The sequence below is a fragment of the Penicillium cataractarum genome (genome assembly GCF_028827025.1).
Source record: "Penicillium cataractarum strain IBT 29864 chromosome Unknown utg000008l, whole genome shotgun sequence".
NCBI lineage: Eukaryota > Fungi > Ascomycota > Eurotiomycetes > Eurotiales > Aspergillaceae > Penicillium > Penicillium cataractarum.
In genome coordinates this window covers 2,992,569-3,011,837 of record NW_026622744.1, presented here as the reverse complement: position 1 = coordinate 3,011,837, position 19,269 = coordinate 2,992,569, and the positions used below count along the sequence as shown (strand labels likewise).

At 48.3% G+C, this 19,269-nt stretch overlaps 7 protein-coding genes across 7 annotated transcripts; 3 read left to right on the top strand and 4 right to left on the bottom strand.

Annotated features, from left to right (window-relative positions):
- Positions 1-250: 250 nt before the first annotated feature.
- N7496_010250 (uncharacterized protein) lies at positions 251-436 on the bottom strand (the record flags this gene model as incomplete). The annotated part of the gene is made up of 1 exon (XM_056703163.1): positions 251-436. The coding sequence occupies one exon, from the start codon at positions 434-436 to the stop codon at positions 251-253; it is 186 nt and encodes a 61-aa protein (XP_056552163.1).
- A 1,389-nt stretch (positions 437-1,825) lies between these two features.
- Positions 1,826-3,218, bottom strand: N7496_010249 (uncharacterized protein; the record flags this gene model as incomplete). The annotated part of the gene is made up of 4 exons (XM_056703162.1): positions 1,826-1,846; positions 1,917-2,245; positions 2,324-2,413; positions 2,909-3,218. 4 exons carry the CDS (start codon positions 3,216-3,218, stop codon positions 1,826-1,828), a joined length of 750 nt encoding a protein of 249 aa, XP_056552162.1.
- A 1,226-nt stretch (positions 3,219-4,444) lies between these two features.
- Positions 4,445-6,484, top strand: N7496_010248 (uncharacterized protein; the record flags this gene model as incomplete). The annotated part of the gene is made up of 4 exons (XM_056703161.1): positions 4,445-4,519; positions 4,594-4,985; positions 5,045-6,239; positions 6,296-6,484. The coding sequence occupies 4 exons, from the start codon at positions 4,445-4,447 to the stop codon at positions 6,482-6,484; spliced, it is 1,851 nt and encodes a 616-aa protein (XP_056552161.1).
- Positions 6,485-6,753: 269 nt separating this feature from the next.
- N7496_010247 (uncharacterized protein) lies at positions 6,754-7,039 on the bottom strand (the record flags this gene model as incomplete). Its single annotated transcript, XM_056703160.1, has 2 exons — positions 6,754-6,891; positions 6,944-7,039. 2 exons carry the CDS (start codon positions 7,037-7,039, stop codon positions 6,754-6,756), a joined length of 234 nt encoding a protein of 77 aa, XP_056552160.1.
- A 5,901-nt stretch (positions 7,040-12,940) lies between these two features.
- On the top strand, positions 12,941-13,126 carry N7496_010246 (uncharacterized protein; the record flags this gene model as incomplete). Its single annotated transcript, XM_056703159.1, has 1 exon — positions 12,941-13,126. One exon carries the CDS (start codon positions 12,941-12,943, stop codon positions 13,124-13,126), a length of 186 nt encoding a protein of 61 aa, XP_056552159.1.
- A 111-nt stretch (positions 13,127-13,237) lies between these two features.
- phoB (regulatory cyclin phoB) lies at positions 13,238-14,422 on the bottom strand (the record flags this gene model as incomplete). Its single annotated transcript, XM_056703158.1, has 1 exon — positions 13,238-14,422. One exon carries the CDS (start codon positions 14,420-14,422, stop codon positions 13,238-13,240), a length of 1,185 nt encoding a protein of 394 aa, XP_056552158.1.
- A 1,536-nt stretch (positions 14,423-15,958) lies between these two features.
- Positions 15,959-19,077, top strand: N7496_010244 (armadillo repeat protein; the record flags this gene model as incomplete). The annotated part of the gene is made up of 3 exons (XM_056703157.1): positions 15,959-16,262; positions 16,334-18,036; positions 18,091-19,077. 3 exons carry the CDS (start codon positions 15,959-15,961, stop codon positions 19,075-19,077), a joined length of 2,994 nt encoding a protein of 997 aa, XP_056552157.1.
- Between the last annotated feature and the right edge of the window lie 192 nt (positions 19,078-19,269).

Genomic DNA, 19,269 nt, shown 5'->3' with positions numbered 1-19,269 from the left:
GTCTCTTGATCAGTTATTTAAAATGCTCAACCACTACCTGAAATGAGCGACAACTCAAAAACCAACCTAGAACAAGTGGTTTAAACGTTGATCCGAAGGAATTCCCAGGATTGAAACCGTGGATGCTTCCAAGGGAAGCCCAACCTCGTCAATATATTAGCAAGAGAACCTTAGAAACAAAACATACAATAGCCATTATAAAGTGGTGTTAACCTAGCGCCGCGTTTCTGTCGTGGGTGCTGCCTATCCTTCAGTCCCGCTTCTGGCAGACTTTGGTCTCCATAAATGAGCTGAAACGCTCTCTACCAAGCTTTTGGACATCCGCGAACAGTTTTTGGTGACTTTTGGGCCAGCGGTCGACTTCGTCTGGGCCAAGGAATTCAATGCACAATTTTCGCGCATGGTTCGAACGTTGTGTCAATTCGGTTGGGTCCATTGTGCTGTATAGAGGCGAGAAAATCCTGGCCCTATTCAAAAGAGGGGTTGACGAAAGGTACCAAAGCCGTGCCACGCCTAATGGCAATCTTCGTCTGGTCGATGCCGTACAATATATAAGGACGCTAATATCCTGGATTTATCATGGACATCCTACCTGGAACTGCCAAGCGATCGCGTGCTCTGAGGGCGGCTACTTGACAATTGGACCCCTGGATGATAGAAGTATGCGGATTGAAAGGGGCTAAGTATTTCAGAACAGTCAGCTAACCCAATAATTACAGGTTGGCCCCCTAAAAAAGAGGAAAGCGGGGGTTGTATATGGTCCATGGAAGGCATCGAGACAAGGCAGGCTTAGCCGAGGCGACACGTTAGCTATTAGGGCATTAGGGTGAAGAATAATAGAGCGATTTCAGATTGTTCAGCCTGCTCTTTCATCCAGTGGCATTAAACCGGACGGACTAGAATTAAACGTTGAGCGAAAATATTATTGCCAGTCTATGGCGATGCTTACCTAGGCTCGGTGCGCGGCTCGCCGCTTTACGCCCTCGGGCAAGGCGGCAAGAGCAAAAACCCAACGAACTTGTTGTATCTAATCAACAAAAGAGCAAAAACATTCAACAGCAAGGACTCACATGTGGTCAACCACCATACTACTACTAACTGGCCGTCGTGTGGCTTCTGCTTAATCAGTTCTCGGGTGGGTGTCGCCCGGTTGAGCAGCAGGGTCAGCGTCCCGCTCGGGCCCTGTACGCTATCGCACGGGCCTCTCTTAGCTAGGATGTGTTGAAAGTTATTAGATGGAGAGCAGATCCTGAAACGTCCGTCTCTTAGGATCTTTTTAGTCACCAAGGGCAGAGGCGGTATATAATTACAAACTCCTGCTAACCTGCTATACAGAGATCAGCCTGGGTCACCTGACTTCCTATATAGGCCAAAAAGACCACTATATCCGCGATCAGCGGATATGACCTAGGGACTAATATGTATAGTATCGCACTGTACTCTTGTTATATCATAATAACTCATAACCGTGTCCTTATACACTATATTGAGTCCTATCTTGTTAATGCATATATACGTTTCTTGTGTGCATTACCACGAGTTTATGCATTCCGTCTAAACTCCGACATCTTCTTAATCTCTATTGTTGTTTAGGTTAGACCTAGTCATATCCACCTTCGATTCAGTGCTAGACTTCAAACCATGCACTGATTCATTATTAGTATTCTTCTTAAGAGAGTATATTCCTAGCACCATCGGTCGAGGCCGAACTTTTCTTAATGGGTTCTTCTGGATTGATGAAATGCATACGAGCTAGGTGCATAAGCGGGTTCTTGTTTAGATCGCGTGTGTGAGCAAACGGAATAGTTATTATGAGAATTAGAGACTACTTTGAGGAGACCACACTCTATTAAATCAGTCAGATTTAAAAGGCCTCACGTCGTAAGTATTAATTGGAGATAGATACGTCAACTTACAAATTCCTTCACCATCTTGATATTTCCTCTGAACTCGTCCTCCGATACCACCGCACGAGAGCCCTTTGATCGGAAAACCCCTTCATCACGGCTTCCACTTATGTGCACGCCCTGCTTATATAGATCACCATCCAAATTCTGGTATGTCCTGCGATCCTGCAGTGGTACATCGTCTTCATGCCAAGCGGCGATGGCAGACTTTCTCTTTGGCAGTGAGGGTGTAGCATAGGAGTTGGAATTGAAGGTGGAAGGGCCATATGCGTACTGGCTTGCATTCGATTTGCTCACGATAAGGGATTTGAATGGAGGGAGGCAGCCAACTACCATTGCTGCTCTTTTATTAGTCCCATATCTTTGCTGCTGACCACCTCCACCTAGTTTGCGCAGCAGAGGAGTAAAAGACTTACAGATGGTTGATTCAGCAATTCCCCACACAGCGAGAGCCGCTTGGTCCGAATACGCTTTTCCGACAATCTCGATCGCTCGAATGATTGCTCCTGCAATTACAAGAAAGCTGAGAGAAAAGACAATGACCAAGCCAATCTTTTGCCGAGTATCGATTCTCGCCTTCCAAAGAATGAGAAGTGGTAGAGACATGACTGCTCATTCTGTCAACTTTTCTTTTCCTCTTTTTTGGCCGTTGATACAGTGTGGTCATACTTAACAAGTCCGAGAGAATGTCAACAGCGGTACTATAACTGATAGATATGACAGATCCCCTTTGGTCGATTGGCTTTGTGCATTTCCCTGTTCCAGGTAAGTTTCGCTCCAAATAATGTAGTAATCCTCAAATCCATTCCTACCAAATTTGAAATAGTCTGATGCCGGATGACAATTGAATGCCGATGCAAACCAGCAGCCACAATATGCCAATGCAGTAAAGATGGTAATTCCCCACCAAAGCCTTCGGTATTTTGGCAGTCCTTCAGACATCATCCAAAATAGTGAGAGAAAAGATGCTTTGACGGCCCAAAGTACCGACCAAAAGATACCGATTATAGCGAATTCGTAATACGTATAGTGTTCTCCATGATAGACGATGTCGGGCCCTGTCACGTCGAGAATCATATAGTACAAGTGTGGTGCTTGAAGGGTCTGAAGAATGGCGTTTATAACAAAGAATGCCAACGCAAGAAGGACCAAGTAATCATCAATCATCAATCGTTTAGCTAATTTCAGACGAATGGCAATGCGGATGGCGGTGAAAACTATCCCAAGGGCAGCACCAGCCCAAATAACTCCAATGAAACCCTGCATGGAAAGCTGGGTGGCAACACCCTTAGGATCGTAAGCACTCGCCATCGCGTCGAGAGCAGAGCTGTGAGCGATATATTTATTGTGAGCAAATATCAATAAGAAGACATCGTTAAATGGTTTCACCCCCAAATTCCTTCGTTCGCGGTTCTTAAAGATAGGGGGAAAAGCCTATGGTGACCTTCCACAAGACCCCTGCCATTTAATCTACGGTACGGAAATTCGAGTACAGGGATTGACAGGGCGCAGACGGTCGACGCCCGCCAACATTGATCCTGGTCAAGAACTAGCAACACGAAGAGGCCTGGGTGCGCTGGGTTGACTCGTAGCTTTCAGCCAATAAATCGAGAGCGGAAACACAATCCCAGCCGTTTTGGGCGTGGGATGAGGACGAAATCACACTAACCAGGTTCCAGGGTCCTTATATTTGAAATGATATCGTCCAACATTTCCCGACACGGATGTGGTCGATTTAATTCCCCATGCAAATTGGGCTTCGGTGTATGCTTAGTGCCGTTAAGGTATGGACGCAGTCATTAAATGGCCCTTCTGCCACGCTGAGGGGAACGAACCTTTAAGATCGGTTAACTAAGTAGGTTTCTCAGATCTGTTAATAATCGAGAAGACATATTGGTCAACTAGATTTATCGTCTAGGAGCAGATATCAATCTTTCATGTCAATCATGAGGTAAAAATTATAACAGTCATTTCATCCTTCAATGGAACCAAACAATGAGTGGCCACTCACCGGGGGAGGGAGGGAGACCAATATGGGACTGTGAGCTAGTTCAATAATCTAGTTTGTCGGAAGAGGGGCGAAAATCTAAGCGAGGCCCCGCCGTAGTATTGTACCTGAGCTTAGAACTAATCATATCCCTGCAACCTCCTCGACTCTAACTACATACGGGAATCCGAGGAAGGCGGTGCCTCCCGACATCTCGTACAATTTTAGTAGGGTCTACTATTCCGTGCATACTTATGTTATTTGCCCAAGTAATATATTTGCTACTATGAAATAGATGCCGAGGAGAGACCAATCGCTGGACGTCGGTTTTACCCAATTTCATGAAATCTAAGGCTAGTGTAGCGTCTGCTTTTTCTTCCTTAACCCCTTAGCACCTACGCGAACCGACCCGGATGCCCTGTGCTCCGTTATCCGCAGGACGGTGCCTTCAATCGCTCTTAAGTATTTCATTCTCTTCGCGTTCCTTGTCTCTTAGCCCTTTTATACTCTAGTTTATTGAAGACTCCTCTCTTGTGTTCTGGAGTTTGGCATGGCGTTCAAAGTGTTATCTGCCCTGGCCCTTGCAAGCTTTGGCTATGCCAGTTCGCAAAGCTCGTGCAAATGCGTATGTTTTCCCCTTCCCCGCAGATGAAGGAGGAACCATTCAAAACATGGAACTTAGTAACGCCTCCTGTTTAGACACCCGATGATGCATGCTGGCCCTCCATTGCAACCTGGGACGCTCTGAATAGCACTGTCTCTGGGAAGCTTATTCATAACCTCCCTGTAGCGATTTCGTGCTACCCCGGTCCTTACCACAATGCGGAGGAATGCGCATATGTCTACTCGCAATGGTCCAATTCCACATTCCAGGAGTTGTCTCCCGTAGGATATGTTTATCCTACGGATGAGCCTTGTCCGCCGGTTGACTTGAGCTCAGGCGAGACCCCTGGAACTTGTGTCCTAGGGCCTGCGCCAGTCTACACGATCAACGCAACGGAACCAGAAGAGTTAGCTGCTGGCATGACTTTTGCGCAGAAGAACAATGTCCGCCTTGTTATCAGGAATACTGGACATGATCTGCTCGGAAAGTCAGTATCATGGCAACTTATTTTCTTTTCCGTATCTGACCAGACGTCTTCTATTGCAGATCCGAAGGTTATGGGGCCCTTCAGATTTGGATTAGGTATATCCGAAACGGTATTTCGATCCAAGATAGCTATGTGCCCACTGAAACATGTGCCCAAAACAATTGGACTGGCGCCGCCGTGACCATCAGTGGCGGGTATGTTTGGGACGATGTGTACAACGTCGCCTTCGCACGGAATATTACAGTTGTGGGAGGAGGTGACCCGGTATATATGTCAAGTTCCCCAAATGGTTACTGTCGAGCTAACAGTGATCTTTCTTTTGAGACCGTCGGCTGCATTGGCGGTTACATCCAGGGTGGTGGCCACTCACCGGCCAGCCATGACTATGGCCTTGCTGCGGACCAGATCCTCGAAGCTCAAGTGCTTCTCGCCAGCGGTGAGATTGTCACTGCAAGTGCCTGTCAAAATCCCGATCTTTACTTCGCCATTCGTGGTGGCGGTGGTGGAAGTTATGGCGTGGCTCTTTCGATGGTCATTAAGGGATATCCCTCAAAGCCCGTTGTGGCTCACTCCCTTGCTATTATCCCTCTTAGCAGCGAGACTGACCCTCTCTTAGAGTCTGTGACTGATATTTATACGGAATATCCCAGTCTTATGGATTTCGGCTTCAGCGGTTATGGTACTTGGTCAATCAATAGTCCACAGGTCCTCTTCGGGAATCAAACGATTGGTTATGTGCATGCGATTGCTGTTATGGATAAGTCGCTTTCGGAGGCGCAGGATGCATTCCAGCCGCTTCTCCAGAAATTGGAGAAATACAATGGCACTTCGCTGTTTGTCTCGCTCACTTGGTACCAGTTCCCGACATACGCATCTTACTACAGAGCTATGTCTGGTGCACACCAAGCTGTTGGGTCACCGAACTCAGCCATGTCCTCACGCATGTTCAACAAAGCGGCTCTTACATCTAGCCGGACCGCTCTTCGTAGCACAATTGGCGTCATGGCTGGTCAAAAGGAACAATATACCATTAACAGTGTTGAACTTATCGCTGGCGGTAAGGTTCTTGAGGAAGACCCATATTCTGGTCTCAACCCAGCTTGGCGGTCTACATACATTGTGAGTGTTGTCGCCAGAGGCTGGGCAGATGGCTCCAGTGCCGCCACCGTGCAGAGCGTCAAGAACGATATTACTTATATCAAGGGTGGGGCGATGAGAGCTCTTACTCCCTTTTTGGGGAGCTATATGAACGAGGTTTGCTTTTATGGTTCCCCACAATCTTAGATCCGAAAATCTAACATCCTTTACAGGCTGACCGCAACGACCCTCTATGGGCATGGGACTTTTTTGGATTAAATTTCGCTCGTCTCACCCAAATCAAGGAAGAGTACGACCCAGCGGGCCTGTTTTATTGTCCGACCTGTGTGGGAAGCCCATCGTGGTATCAAAAGTACCTGGATGGGAAGGACTATGGTCCTCTTTGTCCTACTGGGCTTTGAATTTCTTGGCCGGCTAGTCTTCTAGCTGTCTCTCTCTATATTAATTCATCACACGTGCACTCTTACCTTTGCTCTTGTGTTCTCTTGTGTTAACACTTCTTTACATTTCTTTCCCATTATTATGGCAAAACTTGAGAAGAATAATATAACTCATTCTACATCCAGAAACTTCCTACTAATTAGAGCCGGGGTTAAGCGGAGGGAAAAACCGGATTAGGAGGTGGCGACGCAGCGTTTTCTGTCAATGCGATGTTGGAGCTAGCATCTGCTCAAGAGACAACGTCAGCTTCTTCTTCTTCTTCCCGTAGTGCAGGGACCTTCTCAAGCGGTGCATTCACCATGACGCCATGCGCATCACCCTCTGCCCACCTTGCAGACAGCTCCTCAGGCCAGTCAGCCATCTCTTGCTACACCAATAGAGGTATACCTAACTATATCCGCCAGATCGACCGAAAATACCTTCTCCTCTGTTTTAGCACGAACAAATCGGAGATTTTCAAGCAGATTGAGGGGACATCCTTTGGGAACGATCAACTTCTCTTTGAGAATCTTCATCTCGTTTATGAGGCTATCCAAAGAGAGGAATCCTGGTTCTCCAAAATACCACTTCAAAAGGCAACGGAGATGCCTTGTTGGCTCCGTTGGTGCTTGGGTAACTTGCGCCTTTACAAACCAAAGAGAATAAACTTTGTATCTGTAGGTTGTCTCGAGTTCTTATCCATTTCTGTTTACTACAAGCACGCTCTTTACCCACTTAGTCTAATGATTTTTTGCAGTTCCATTTAATGCCTCTTGGTGAAACCCCCACGCTATTTAATACAAGAGCCCCGTCCCTTCCTCCGCAGCAGGAAGTTTATATGAAAAATTAGGACTATTCCCCATGTCCCATCAAGGTTGAGGAGTGGGCTATAAGTGAAGCCTTGGCAACAAACCTTCTCGAACCAGGACAAGGGACATTGTTGACAACTTGAAGGCGACTTCGCGGGCTCCGATAATCTCGAAGCAATTTCAGGTTCATTGTATACTTAGTAAAGTTGAAACTATAACTATGATCTCTGTAGCGCACTGCGATCGAGCCTCGCGGGTAGCCAATCATCTCTATGAGTACGATTACCATAAGCGGCTAGGATGGGGGATGATCCGAGCCTTCGCCTAATTATAACGATCAACATTCAGGGGTCGAAAATAATAGTAGTTACAACTGTAGTAGAATGTTGATTTAAAGCGACGAATCTTTGGCTGAAGCTGTTCTTCCTTACGGTGCAAAAAAAACCACCCTTACTTTTATGACGCAGTTAGAAACGCCGTGTTCTACGATCAACTACTCTAGTCCACTGCCCAAGCTATCCGGAGATCGAGAAGCCAAAAACCATCGAGCTGCTTGCCTGTCACTTCTTCTGGCTGCATTGTAACAGGAACTCAATATGGAACTCCTCCAGACCCACCCATCCTCTCGACCTTCGGAACTATTGTGGATCGAATACCAGCCTCGAAGATCGCAGGGCATCACGACTTTGAAGGCCAAACAATCGTTCTTGAAGGCGAGATATCACCGAGATCGACGACTGAATGGGTTACGAAAACTGCGGGAATCCATTCAAAAGTTCTCACCCAAAAGCCCTCATCCAAGTTCTATTTCGGAGACTATCGGACCCCCTGAAAAGCGTGGTATTGCACGATCCAGAGATCAACATATTTCTAACAGCAAAGTTGGTACGTCGATGCCGCGATCATTACCAGCAAGGGTAGAGGATATTTTCCCTTCCCTGTCTCTCCGCACGTATCAGGGCGTGAATTTCTACTTCGACTACTGTGAGTTAATATTCAGGCCAAGGGATCATTCAGCAGTAGTGCCCAAGGAAAAGGCTAATCGAACTTTTAGATAGACATGAAGGGTCGCGTCGTTGGTTCCCTATGGGTCACGGAGCGATGTTGAAATGGCTACTGCAACAAGCACTCGACCAGCCCTTAGTGCTCGAGGTTATATTATCCACGAGTGCATACAATTACGCCATTATCAAACGGACACAAGGAGCTTGTAGTTCTTTAGTACGAGAATCTGTACAGGATGCATTTCTTATCCGGTCCCAGGTGATTCAATCACTTCAGCACATAATAACGAAGCCATCTGAACTCTTTTCCGAGCCAGTAGCCCTGGTCCTGAGTCAGCTTCTCGTAACGGAGGTAAGACAGACCTTTTCAGCTCATTACTTGATTTCAACTAACCGATCATAAGGGACTGGAAGCAAATATAGAAGCAGTCGACGCCCATGTCGAGGGGCTCAAAAATGTCATACGGACTCTAGGTGGATTGGATGCGCTAGGAGAGTTGACTCTCACAAGCATCTACTGGTAAGGTGTCAGAAAAGGCAAATACGATGCCAAAAAATTGCTGAACTTTGTCTCATTAGTTGTGATCCGATACGAGGTCTCATGAAACAGTCTCCTCCAGAATTTGCTATATGTAGGAGATGGGAAAAGGCCGCCCTCGAACCTTCTCTGGATAGAGTCGATGAAGCCCGTGCAAGATTTCCTGCCCTCGGGTCACATTTCTTTCACTCGCCGTTGTCTGAGACTATTCATCCACAACTCAGGACCGTTCTGCGATCATTCCAAGACATCATATCCATCTACGAATGCTTCCTCCACGTGGAGACAGAGACCAACTCTGCCCTCGTCGATCACAAATTCACCCTTCTGTTAGTGCATCGACTAATTTCTCTACCCTTCGACTATGAAATTTCTTCGCTCGATGATGTAATTCGACTTGCGACCCTAGTCTACGTGTTCATGCGCATATGGAAGTTCCAGGGGAAGCCGTGCATAGAGTACATACTTCTGAATTTGCTGCAGCGAATAGTTGAGAATAAGCTCACCCATCAGCATCAGCAGTGCGCTCCAGATCTCTTGTTTTGGATACTGTTTATGGGTGGATTTGCTTCCCAGGGATTTGATTGTCATGAGTTGTTTGTGGCACAACTCAAAACATCTATCACAGAGCTTTCCCTGACCGAGTGGAGCAGCGCATTATTAATCTTGCATGGATTTTTCTTTGTTGGTCACATTGGGAATGATGCGGCCAGGTTGTTCTGGGACTCAGTATTTAATTGACCTGTCACCATCCATACCTTGACATGTTCTTCCTGACATTAACACCTACGATGCTCCCATGAGTCTCATTTCAATCTTCTCGCAGTTTGCGATCATTTCTTAAATACATATCGTATTTGTTTCCTCGGTTTCCAAAGGCCAGAAGCGAAGTAAACCTGCAGGTCATCGAGAAGATCTCGGGACCTTTCCATGTCTCTGCTCAGACTTATGACCACATATAGTATTTTGCTCTGGGCACGCGGCCTAATGAATTTAATTGACCATATGGGAGATATCACGACGGATTTTTCTTGTTATAATATAGTCCTCGGTAAAAGAAAAATTTCCGGGGTTGGATTAGGTTTATTCTTGGAAGATTAGTATTAATAGCTTCGTTCCGGGAAAGTCTCTATCTACTAAAATTAGTACGCTACATATAGTTTTTAATAATATTACTTATAATGTCTAATTTTTTACTATAACCTAATATTTCTTGAGAGTTACTAGAGCGAGCTATTTAAGGTAAATAGTATTATCTTCTTGTTCTCGTTTGTTCTTTATATTTAAGTGTCAAGCCACGTAACGTAGCACATGTAGTTCTTTCCTTAAGTTCCTTTTAGAAGTCTTTCAGGATTATCTTCTTTAAAATAGCTAAACGTCAAGAAAATACGAACAGAAGGCTAGGCTGACCTAGGGCGTATATTTATAGGCTGGACTCAAGTCAAAGTGGGTATATAGGTAATTTTAGGTAAGAGATCTCACCTACTCTTACCCTATTCTTACCTCTATCACCCCAGTCTCCAGACCTCTCACCCATATCACCCACACTCACCCTAGGATAAAATCCGACGCCATTTTAAAGCCTAGGGCGCTTTGAGAATTAATCGCATACTATAATTAGCTTAAGTACGGCTGAGCGGACAGGAAGCTCTGTTCTCCACACCTTATGGTCGTATGTGCTAGGAGTGGTGTTGAAATAGATTATATAGTCAACTTTGAGAACACAATATATATGTTCTGGTTCAAGCACTTTACATTGGCCCGTAGAAAAGGATCCAAAGATTAACTAGCTTTCGAGCAGCTTTTCAGTGACCGTGATAGTCAAGTTGCTGCATTCTCCCATGAAATAGAGGGTCCAAATCAATTAACATGTGTTTGCGATTAAGCACCCATAGGCCCAACCTTTTCCCGAGATAGCCAGTCATAATCGGAACTTGCGGTATGCCGTTCCCTAACCCCAATTAGGGATCGCTTCATAAAATGACTGTCCCCGGCTGACTAACATCACAGGTTGTGTAGTGTAATGGTCATCACTCCAGATTCTGATTCTGGCAATCCCGGTTCGATCCCGGGCACGACCTTTCCTTTTTGCCTTTGATTGCTTTTTGTTTCTATTATTCATGATGTAGGGTTATCTGCTAGACATTTCCAAAGTTGAAATGGTTCTGCCACTTCCGTTGTGTGATGATGCAGCTTGGGCAGGCACGGCAAAATTTTCATGAAGAGGGCTCACTCAAGGTTTTAGTCCAGCAACATAGCTGATATATCTTCTGAAAGCATCCCATGGCAAAGGTAGAAGAAGCTAAATAGTTACCGGTATATACTTAGTTACTATGTATGAAAATAATCTACAGGCCAAATGGGAGAAGCTCTTACTGATTACCGCTCGGATAAAATGACTACGAGGATTAGTGCTGTCTAGCTACTCCTTTTATTATGTCCTAAGATACCATAAAAACCAATGGCGATCCAATCCATCTGGCATTACTTGAATCAAAGTACTACTGTAGAGTCCCTTTGGACTGTCCTCGAAGTATAAGAGAGGCCGTGGTCCAAAATTCACAGCTAATCACTTCCTTCCCCGTCACATCCAGCTATACGTAGTAGTGTTATTGACTTTCGTTTGATTCCTTGCTGATGGGAGCTAACACTTACTATCCCCCAGGGCGGGTAAGTAGATATGACCATTATCCGAAGCTCTCACAAGAACAGAAGGCAGCACGGGGGATAGCAAGAGAGGACAAGAGATCTATGCGACTAAGGGTTTGTTATCTAGGCAAGGTTGTAAAGAGCTTCATAGATGAAGCTCGAAATGAGCCCCGCTGGTTGCGTTTTATAATGCGCTTTCCGTAGCTCCCCTCCTCTGTTCTGAGGCTTTAGTTTGCTCGAAGATTTGCTGAGCTTGAGGAGTATCGCTCCATTGTGTTTCGCTAACCCCAGACTTACAAATGGAGATTTTTCTGGCGATCTCATGGTGTTTGATCTCAAGCTCTTCGATTTTAATAGCCTACGTCCAGAATGCCATATCAAATGAAGCGCGTGCCTTCCATCCTTTTGGTTCGTCTTTGATCTGGCCCTTAATTGCAATTTTGCGTTTCTTCACTAACAGTCCGGTGGTGTGTGTCTGATGTTGGAAGCCCATGCATTTCTATATTTATACCTCGGGCTCTATACCTCTATATAGAGCAACAATCAGGGTTTCTACCTAGAGATAGACTGCGGGAACCTTAGAACCCTATGTGTGAAACGACCACAGGAACCATCGATGACCTGTTACGGAAGTCCCTGCTAGTCTAACAGCATAATTACTTATGTTTTACTCCTTAAGATAACTACCTCCAGTACTCCACGCGCCTGAAGCATACTAATACCTACTACTGAACCATCAAACCCCCACCCTCGAGACGAGCCACACAACACAAGGGAAATAACACCCGCTTACATGACATTTCCAAAATATCGCGCAATCCCCCAGACCAGCCTAAACTTACAAAATCCCACAATCCTCTCCACGAAAACCTCGCCCCGAAAATTCCAGACCAGAAATCTATATACAGTTCATAGTTTCCAAATGCCGGGACAACCCTAGTTCCCTCCCACAATGACCGAGAAAACGAGTCCTACACTTTTGTGGAAGGTGGGAAGGTACAGTCCAATACTGGTCAGTATTGGACGTTGTGCAATCGGCAGGCCCCGCGAGAAAAAAGTTTAATTTAGTTTAATTAAAATTTTCAAGGGGGCTATGCTGTTTCTGCAGGCGGGTTCGGCGGGGAAAAGGAAAATTTGATGGAAAAAGGCTGTTCCGAGATACACAGAGAGAGAGACAGAACAAAAATGAAAGGATTTCTACAAGAAGAATAGGAATGTAGTAGTAGAGAACGGGGTAAATTTTGTGGTATTTAGTCGTAGATAAGACCTCGTCATCCCATAAAACAATAAAAACGCCAGAATCATCCGCTTCAAATGAACCGCTGTAAACATGATACAAATCACCGCCCGCCCGTGGGTATGCTAAGATAGACCCCCTTCTATTGGTGACCGCGCCATGTAATGCGTGTCTCCTGACTAGCTGGACAGATCACGAGCATGGCGGGTGCGGCTGTTCGAAACAACGCCCTCCCTGGAATGCAACATAATGGGTTCATTAAGATCAGGTCGCAAAAGCAAATCGGGATTAAGGTAGTGGTGGAAGGGGAGGAGGAGAGAAGAAGTGGTGGTGAAGGTGGTGGTGATGAATTGGAGGGCCAGCTCCAGCGTCAGGAAGGAACTTGAGACCAGCCCAAGGACCCCGGATGCGGGAGAATGGATGATGGAAGAGGTAGAAGAGGTCAGGTTTTTTTTGTCGGGTATAAGATTCCAGACAAGAATCAACCGGAGACCCCTTTATGCTGATGGGGTGTTGACGGCCGTTGTCGTAGACGTCGGTACAGTGCTGTGATTTGCACTGGTGCGCTCGATTTCGAAGCCATCGCATCGCTCGATAAGACTCTGGTAGTAGTCCTCCAGCACTTCTGGTTGTGGTACAATTCGCCACTGGACCTTGAACAAGAATTCAAGTTCCAGCATGGCCAATTCGTTCATGGTGATACCTCCGACTCGCGCATACGTTTTGTTCGTCCAGAAACTGTCGCTGAGCCCTTTGCTAGCCACCGTGGCACTGACGATCAGGAAACGATGGATGGTCAGGCTGGAGACCGTGAAGGCCGGGTACAAGGCGCATAGGCGATCAATATAGTAGACCATGCTCAGCAAAATTGGGGGCGACAGGGTAGCGTGGGTAGTCAGACGTTGCAGGTAATCCAACACGGAGATCCGAGGTGGCGAACGTGAGTGGAAACGAGTTAAGCGCCCCTGATGCAGGGGGATTTTGTCGTTGAAGCGAATCAGCTCCATCAGCATGCTGGAAATCAGCACCACTAGGTCACGAGGATCGACTTCTTCGTACTGTGCAGGCAAGATCTTAACATTTTCCCGGGATGACCGCTGGCGCTTAGACTGCGATGCCTCTCCATCATGAACAGACCCCGCCGGCACCGTCGCATCCGGCGGGTGATGGTCGCACTGGCTGTTGCGCTTGTTGGAACCCGAACTGTCCGGGGCGGGCATCGAGGGAGTGGTAACCGTGACAGCAGCAGCAGGAGAAGCAGCAGCAGAGGCAGGAGGTGCGGCGGTGGGGGGCGGAATATTCACGGGGGCAGTCGCGGCTGCAGACTCAGGAGGGACAGTGGAAGCAGGAGTGGCGGCAGAGGGACCGGAGGAGAGAGCCAAGGCGGAACCTTGGGCTAGGGTATCGACAGAGGCGGTGGTGGATGCCGTTGATACGGTTGATACGCGCCGTCTCCAAGATGCAGGAGATTCAGGAGAGGAAGGATCGACGGTATGGCGATTCAAGGCCGAGCGCAGCTCCTCAATGGCCAGGCGCGACGAGCGAGGACTATTGAATTGCGGAGCGGACGAGGGATCATAATGCGCCGCAGCTCCGGCGGAGTGAGGAAGTGGGTGCGGGTGTGGATGAGGGTGAGGGGATCGCAAGGCCGCGGAGGAAGGCGAGGGGGAAGAAGCCAACATGACTGGATGGGAAATAAGGAGAACGCGCGCTTTCAAGCGGGTTCCCGGTCGATCAGATAATTGGAGGGTGGGAAAAGGGATCTAGTTGAAAGCTTGGAGGATTGGAATGCTGCAATCCAAATATCGACCGCTCAAAGTGCACGATGGCACCACGTGGGCGCACAAGTCAACGGGGCGCTGACGCTGCGGACCTGGATTGGTGCTGGCGCACGGCCTCATCCTCGCGAGGAAAAAGGGTGGAGAGGGAAGGAGAGACCAGTCGATGGAAGTCGAATCCGGGGTCTCACGCTAGCTGGGAAGAGATGGGATCACATCGAAAGTGGTAGTTCCTTGAAATTGAAGAGTAGAAGGGTAGGAGAAGAAAGAGAAGTGGAAAAGTAGGGCATAATAATACTCGGGCCTTGGGAAAATCCTGCTTTGCCATGAGGTAATTTATGACAGCCAATACGTGGAGGATAGGGCTGTACTGGTCTATTGCATATATTCTAGACCTAGAGGGTACAAACTTGTATTGTCAATACGAAAGCGGAGTGTAATTAAATGGTGCCGGTTCTTCCAGAGCCCCACTGCCGGACTCCCGTAGGGCGGGGGAAGTCTGCTGACTGGTTGGGCGCGCCCCGAACTGTCCGGACTGTCTCCTCGTGACAAGACATGACAATACGGAAAAAAAATCTCGTCAGATGGTCAAAGCAGTTGGGGTAACTACTTACTAACGAAAAATTGGCAAAACCTTGACAAGCACAGGTTGAAAGAAATATCCAGAAGGGGCTGGTGGCTTGGCGGCTGGAAATCGCGTCGTATGCGGGGATGCCTGGTATAGGGTCCTCAATCTCACTAGTCACTAGTGAGATAATTAGATCATTATTCGATGTTGAACTAGGACCGAACAAGTCCCTGTACAGTGTATGTATATGTACATGTTTTGCAGGTGATCACGTGCCTAAGACCTTAGCGCCTGAGTATTATGGCTGCAGTAGTTAACTAACTAACCTAACTAGTTAATCGCAAGTGGATGCCTGATTCACCAGGTCAATGACCTGGTTCCACGATTATCTTTATGCCTCAGGTGTCAACTCTCCCGCCTTCCTTACGTAACCGCGAAGTCATTCCCCCGGCCATTGCGGAGTCGGAGCCCATCAATGATTCCGGGGAGCTAGAAGACTGATCGTCAAACTTGCAATCAGTGGTGTAAGCTTAGCGACAAGCGCATCCCAATCTCACTTTAATCAACGCTTAGCAGGCTCTCCATCCCCCGGCCCCGTTGTCCAACGCCCCCGCCGTGGGCACACGCGACCCCCTCTCCCCTCCCCCAACTGGCTGAATCCGGACAAGACCCATTTACTGCCAACTCTCCGGCCCTGCAACCCCGACGGCTTGCCACAGATACCCACGCGACCCTGCGATACCGAGGCTTATACACTGGGAGAACTACCTCTTGCTTTCTCCTTCTCGGATTCCCACCAGACCTGATAATCAAAGTCCGAGAGGTTTTGTGAGAGCATATCTCCCCACTCGGGAGACGGTGGTCTTCGGACGATGACACGAGTCGTTGCTCCGCCGATTCTGTTACAGCTCCAGAGCTCGGAGTCGGCTTCCGCACAGACTGCTTTACTGCGCACGCTGAAGAATGAACTGATCGGTCATGATCAGCGCAAAGAGACCTATGTTGCCGCCGGCATTATCCCGGTTCTGGGGCGGTTGCTGAGCTTGCGACGTCCGGGGAAAGCTACCGGAGCAGAGTCCAACGGAGCCGCCTTGAACCGGGCTCCATTGTATCAGCATTCCGATGAGTCTGAAGCATGTCTCCAGGCTATCTTGATTGCTGGCAGCTTGGCCCAAGGTACGTCCTATGTTAATCCCACGGGGAACAATGATCGCCCGTATAGATCGGAAGCTTATCAAGCCGCACAGGGGGACCAACATTCCTTGCTCCTATCTTTGCCAGCGACATCCTTCCAACCCTTCTCGCTATACTATCCTCCCCAGATTGCCCTCCCTCCTTTACTCTTCCGATCCTGCGATTTTTGAATACCATTGCAGACCGATTGCCACTGCAAAGCCAGGATCAATGGCCCCGAGACACCCGGCTCGCAGATTTGGTCTTCTCATCCGAACACATTGGTTCAATTAGACGAATCATTGCGCAGGACTATGGCTCTTCACGCAATCGAGCCTGTATCGAGCTGGCAGCTGCATTGATCGGAAAGCTATGCACAGAAGAGATCCACAAGACGGCCTTGGCAGAGTCTGGAGTGCTGGATGCTCTCGCTGTCAAGATTGCCTCCTTCGTAGTGGCGCAAGGCTTCGTCCTTCCAGGCGCTGAAGATAACCTACAGGACCCTGGTGCCCTGGGGGAACTCCCAGCCCCAGCCCCGACATCCGCACGCCTGGCTCCCATACTTCGTGCCATCACGGTCATCATCGAACAGTCTAAATGGCGGGCAGAGCACTTTCTGTCTTCACCGGGAATCGTAACAGTCTTTCCCAAACAAGTTCCCGGATTTGCTTCATCAGACATTAAAAGAGGTCCCTGGGGGTCAACTTACCTATCCGGCTCCGCGGTGCCTCGTAACACCGGTGGTAATCCAGTTGATGCTTTGCTGCCATCAGTGCCCCAGGCGCATGGAAGATCATCACCAAACTCGGCTAATTTCCCACCTCTGGGGAACGGTAGCTCCCAGCGTCGCCATAGCCACTCCTTCCCTACACCGTTCTCGCTGGCCGAGACGCCAACCCCGGAAGAGGAGGAAAACTCCATCGTCCCGTGGCTACTATGTATTCTCCGCTCCGAGGGAGGCATGGTGCGATTGATGGCTGCTCGACTGGTCACGGTGCTTTTCCGCCTGGGCCTCTCGAAGAAGCATCGGGTTCCAATGTTCAGTTACTTGTTGGTGCCAATTCTGCTTCGCATGCTGGACAAGGACTTTGAAATTCCCGATGATCACGACCCTTGCGATGACGGCCTGATTACTCCAACGCAGCGCTTGAAGGAGGAGGCACCGGCAGTATTGGCTAACCTGGTGATGGACGATCAAGATCTTCAGAAACACGCCGTCGATGGCAATGCGCTCAAGAGGTTATCCCAACTGCTCAAGGAGACTTACAACCCTGTCCCCGAGAGTTTGCGACCAATGTGGTATGCGGAAGGCGATGGCCCAGCACGGGATCCCGAATCCATGTCTGCAGACTGCCGGCTCGGACCTCCTGGGTACTCGCCCACTCTATGTCACATCATGCGGTACCGTGAGAGTATCTTGAAGGCCCTGGCGGCACTGGTCCCATTCAAGGATGAGTATCGCAAGGCGGTTTGTGAGAATGGCGTAGTTCCATATATCATCGATTCACTCAAACCTCGACCTAGCGATGCGCCAGCCGATGCTGCTTCAATGCCTAAAAACTCAGCCTCCGACGGCAATCCGACGCCGACAATCTTGGCTGCATGTGGTGCTGCTCGAATGTTGACCAGATCAGTTAGCGTATTGAGGACCAGCCTCATTGATGCCGGAGTTGCTCAGCCATTATTCGTTTTGATCAAGCATCCCGATTTGGAAGTCCAGATTGCGGCCACAGCAGCAATTTGTAACTTGGCGCTGGATTTCAGTCCCATGAAACAGGTTAGTTAACATTTGACTTCCGCTGAACGGACCTACCCTAACCGAAAGAATTAGGCAATCATATCGTCCGACATTATTCCGATTCTCTGCGAGCATGCCCGCTCGTCTAACACCAAATTGCGAATCGAATCGCTCTGGGCACTCAAACATGTGGTCTACGACTCACCAAATGACGTTAGAATGAAAGTCATCGAAGCTCTCACCCCGGGGTGGATCCGGCAAATCATCAGCCAAGATCAAGTCAGCGCATTAGCACGACGAGGCCTGGAGGAGGAGGAGATGGATCAAAGTTCTGGAATTGCCATGGGTCGTGCCAACTCGTTCGGTGAACAGGTTGACATTCTCAACCCCATGGAAGACTCCGGCGAGCTGAGCGAGGACCTCAAAATGGCCGACAGCATGCCATCCTCCAAGATGAGCCTGGACATGTTCCTGCCGGATGTTAGGCGTCGACGCAAGCTTGTACTGCATGGATCGCTAGAGCAGTCCACTCAATCTCGCCAGGATGATATCGCAGTCCAGGAGCAAACCTTTGACTTGCTGCGCAACATCATTTGCGGTGAAGGTGCAGCCGAAATGATTGACTTCCTGTTCAGGGAAATCGGACAGAATGAGTTGCTTGATGCTCTCGCCAATAACCTCCGCCCACGTACAATTCAGCTCGCTCATCGTCGCGAAACGCCCAGCCGTCCCCTACATGTTCCTTTGGAGATCCTTAGCTCCGTCAGTGGCCTGCTCATCCACCTTGGCGCAGGTCTTTTGCGTCATCGGCAGCTGCTAATGGCACACCCTGATCTATTGCACTCATTGACAAACTATTTCAACCACTCCAACCGCGAAGTGCGGCTTAACTGCGTGTGGATAGTCATCAACCTCCTCTACGTGGAGGACGCGAGTGACCGTGAAGGATGCCGAGAGCGGGCTAGCCAGTTGAAGGCCCTGGGGATCGCAGACCGCCTGGCTAGCCTTCAAGATGATTCGGACCTGGATGTGAAAGAGCGTACCAAGACTGCGGTGCACCTTATGAATACGTTGACTTAGCCCTGGGTATGATTTTTTTGCTCAGATTCTGAATTTGGAAGGAGAAACGGACAGGGGCGTCTTCATTGATTTGAATTGTGCATAAGCTGTTTGCGGGTGTATTCATTTTAAAATGTGCTTAGATAGGAATGTTTATCTTGTACAGCACTTGCCTTGCCAACATTGTTCTTATGCTCTTCTTAGTTGTCGAAC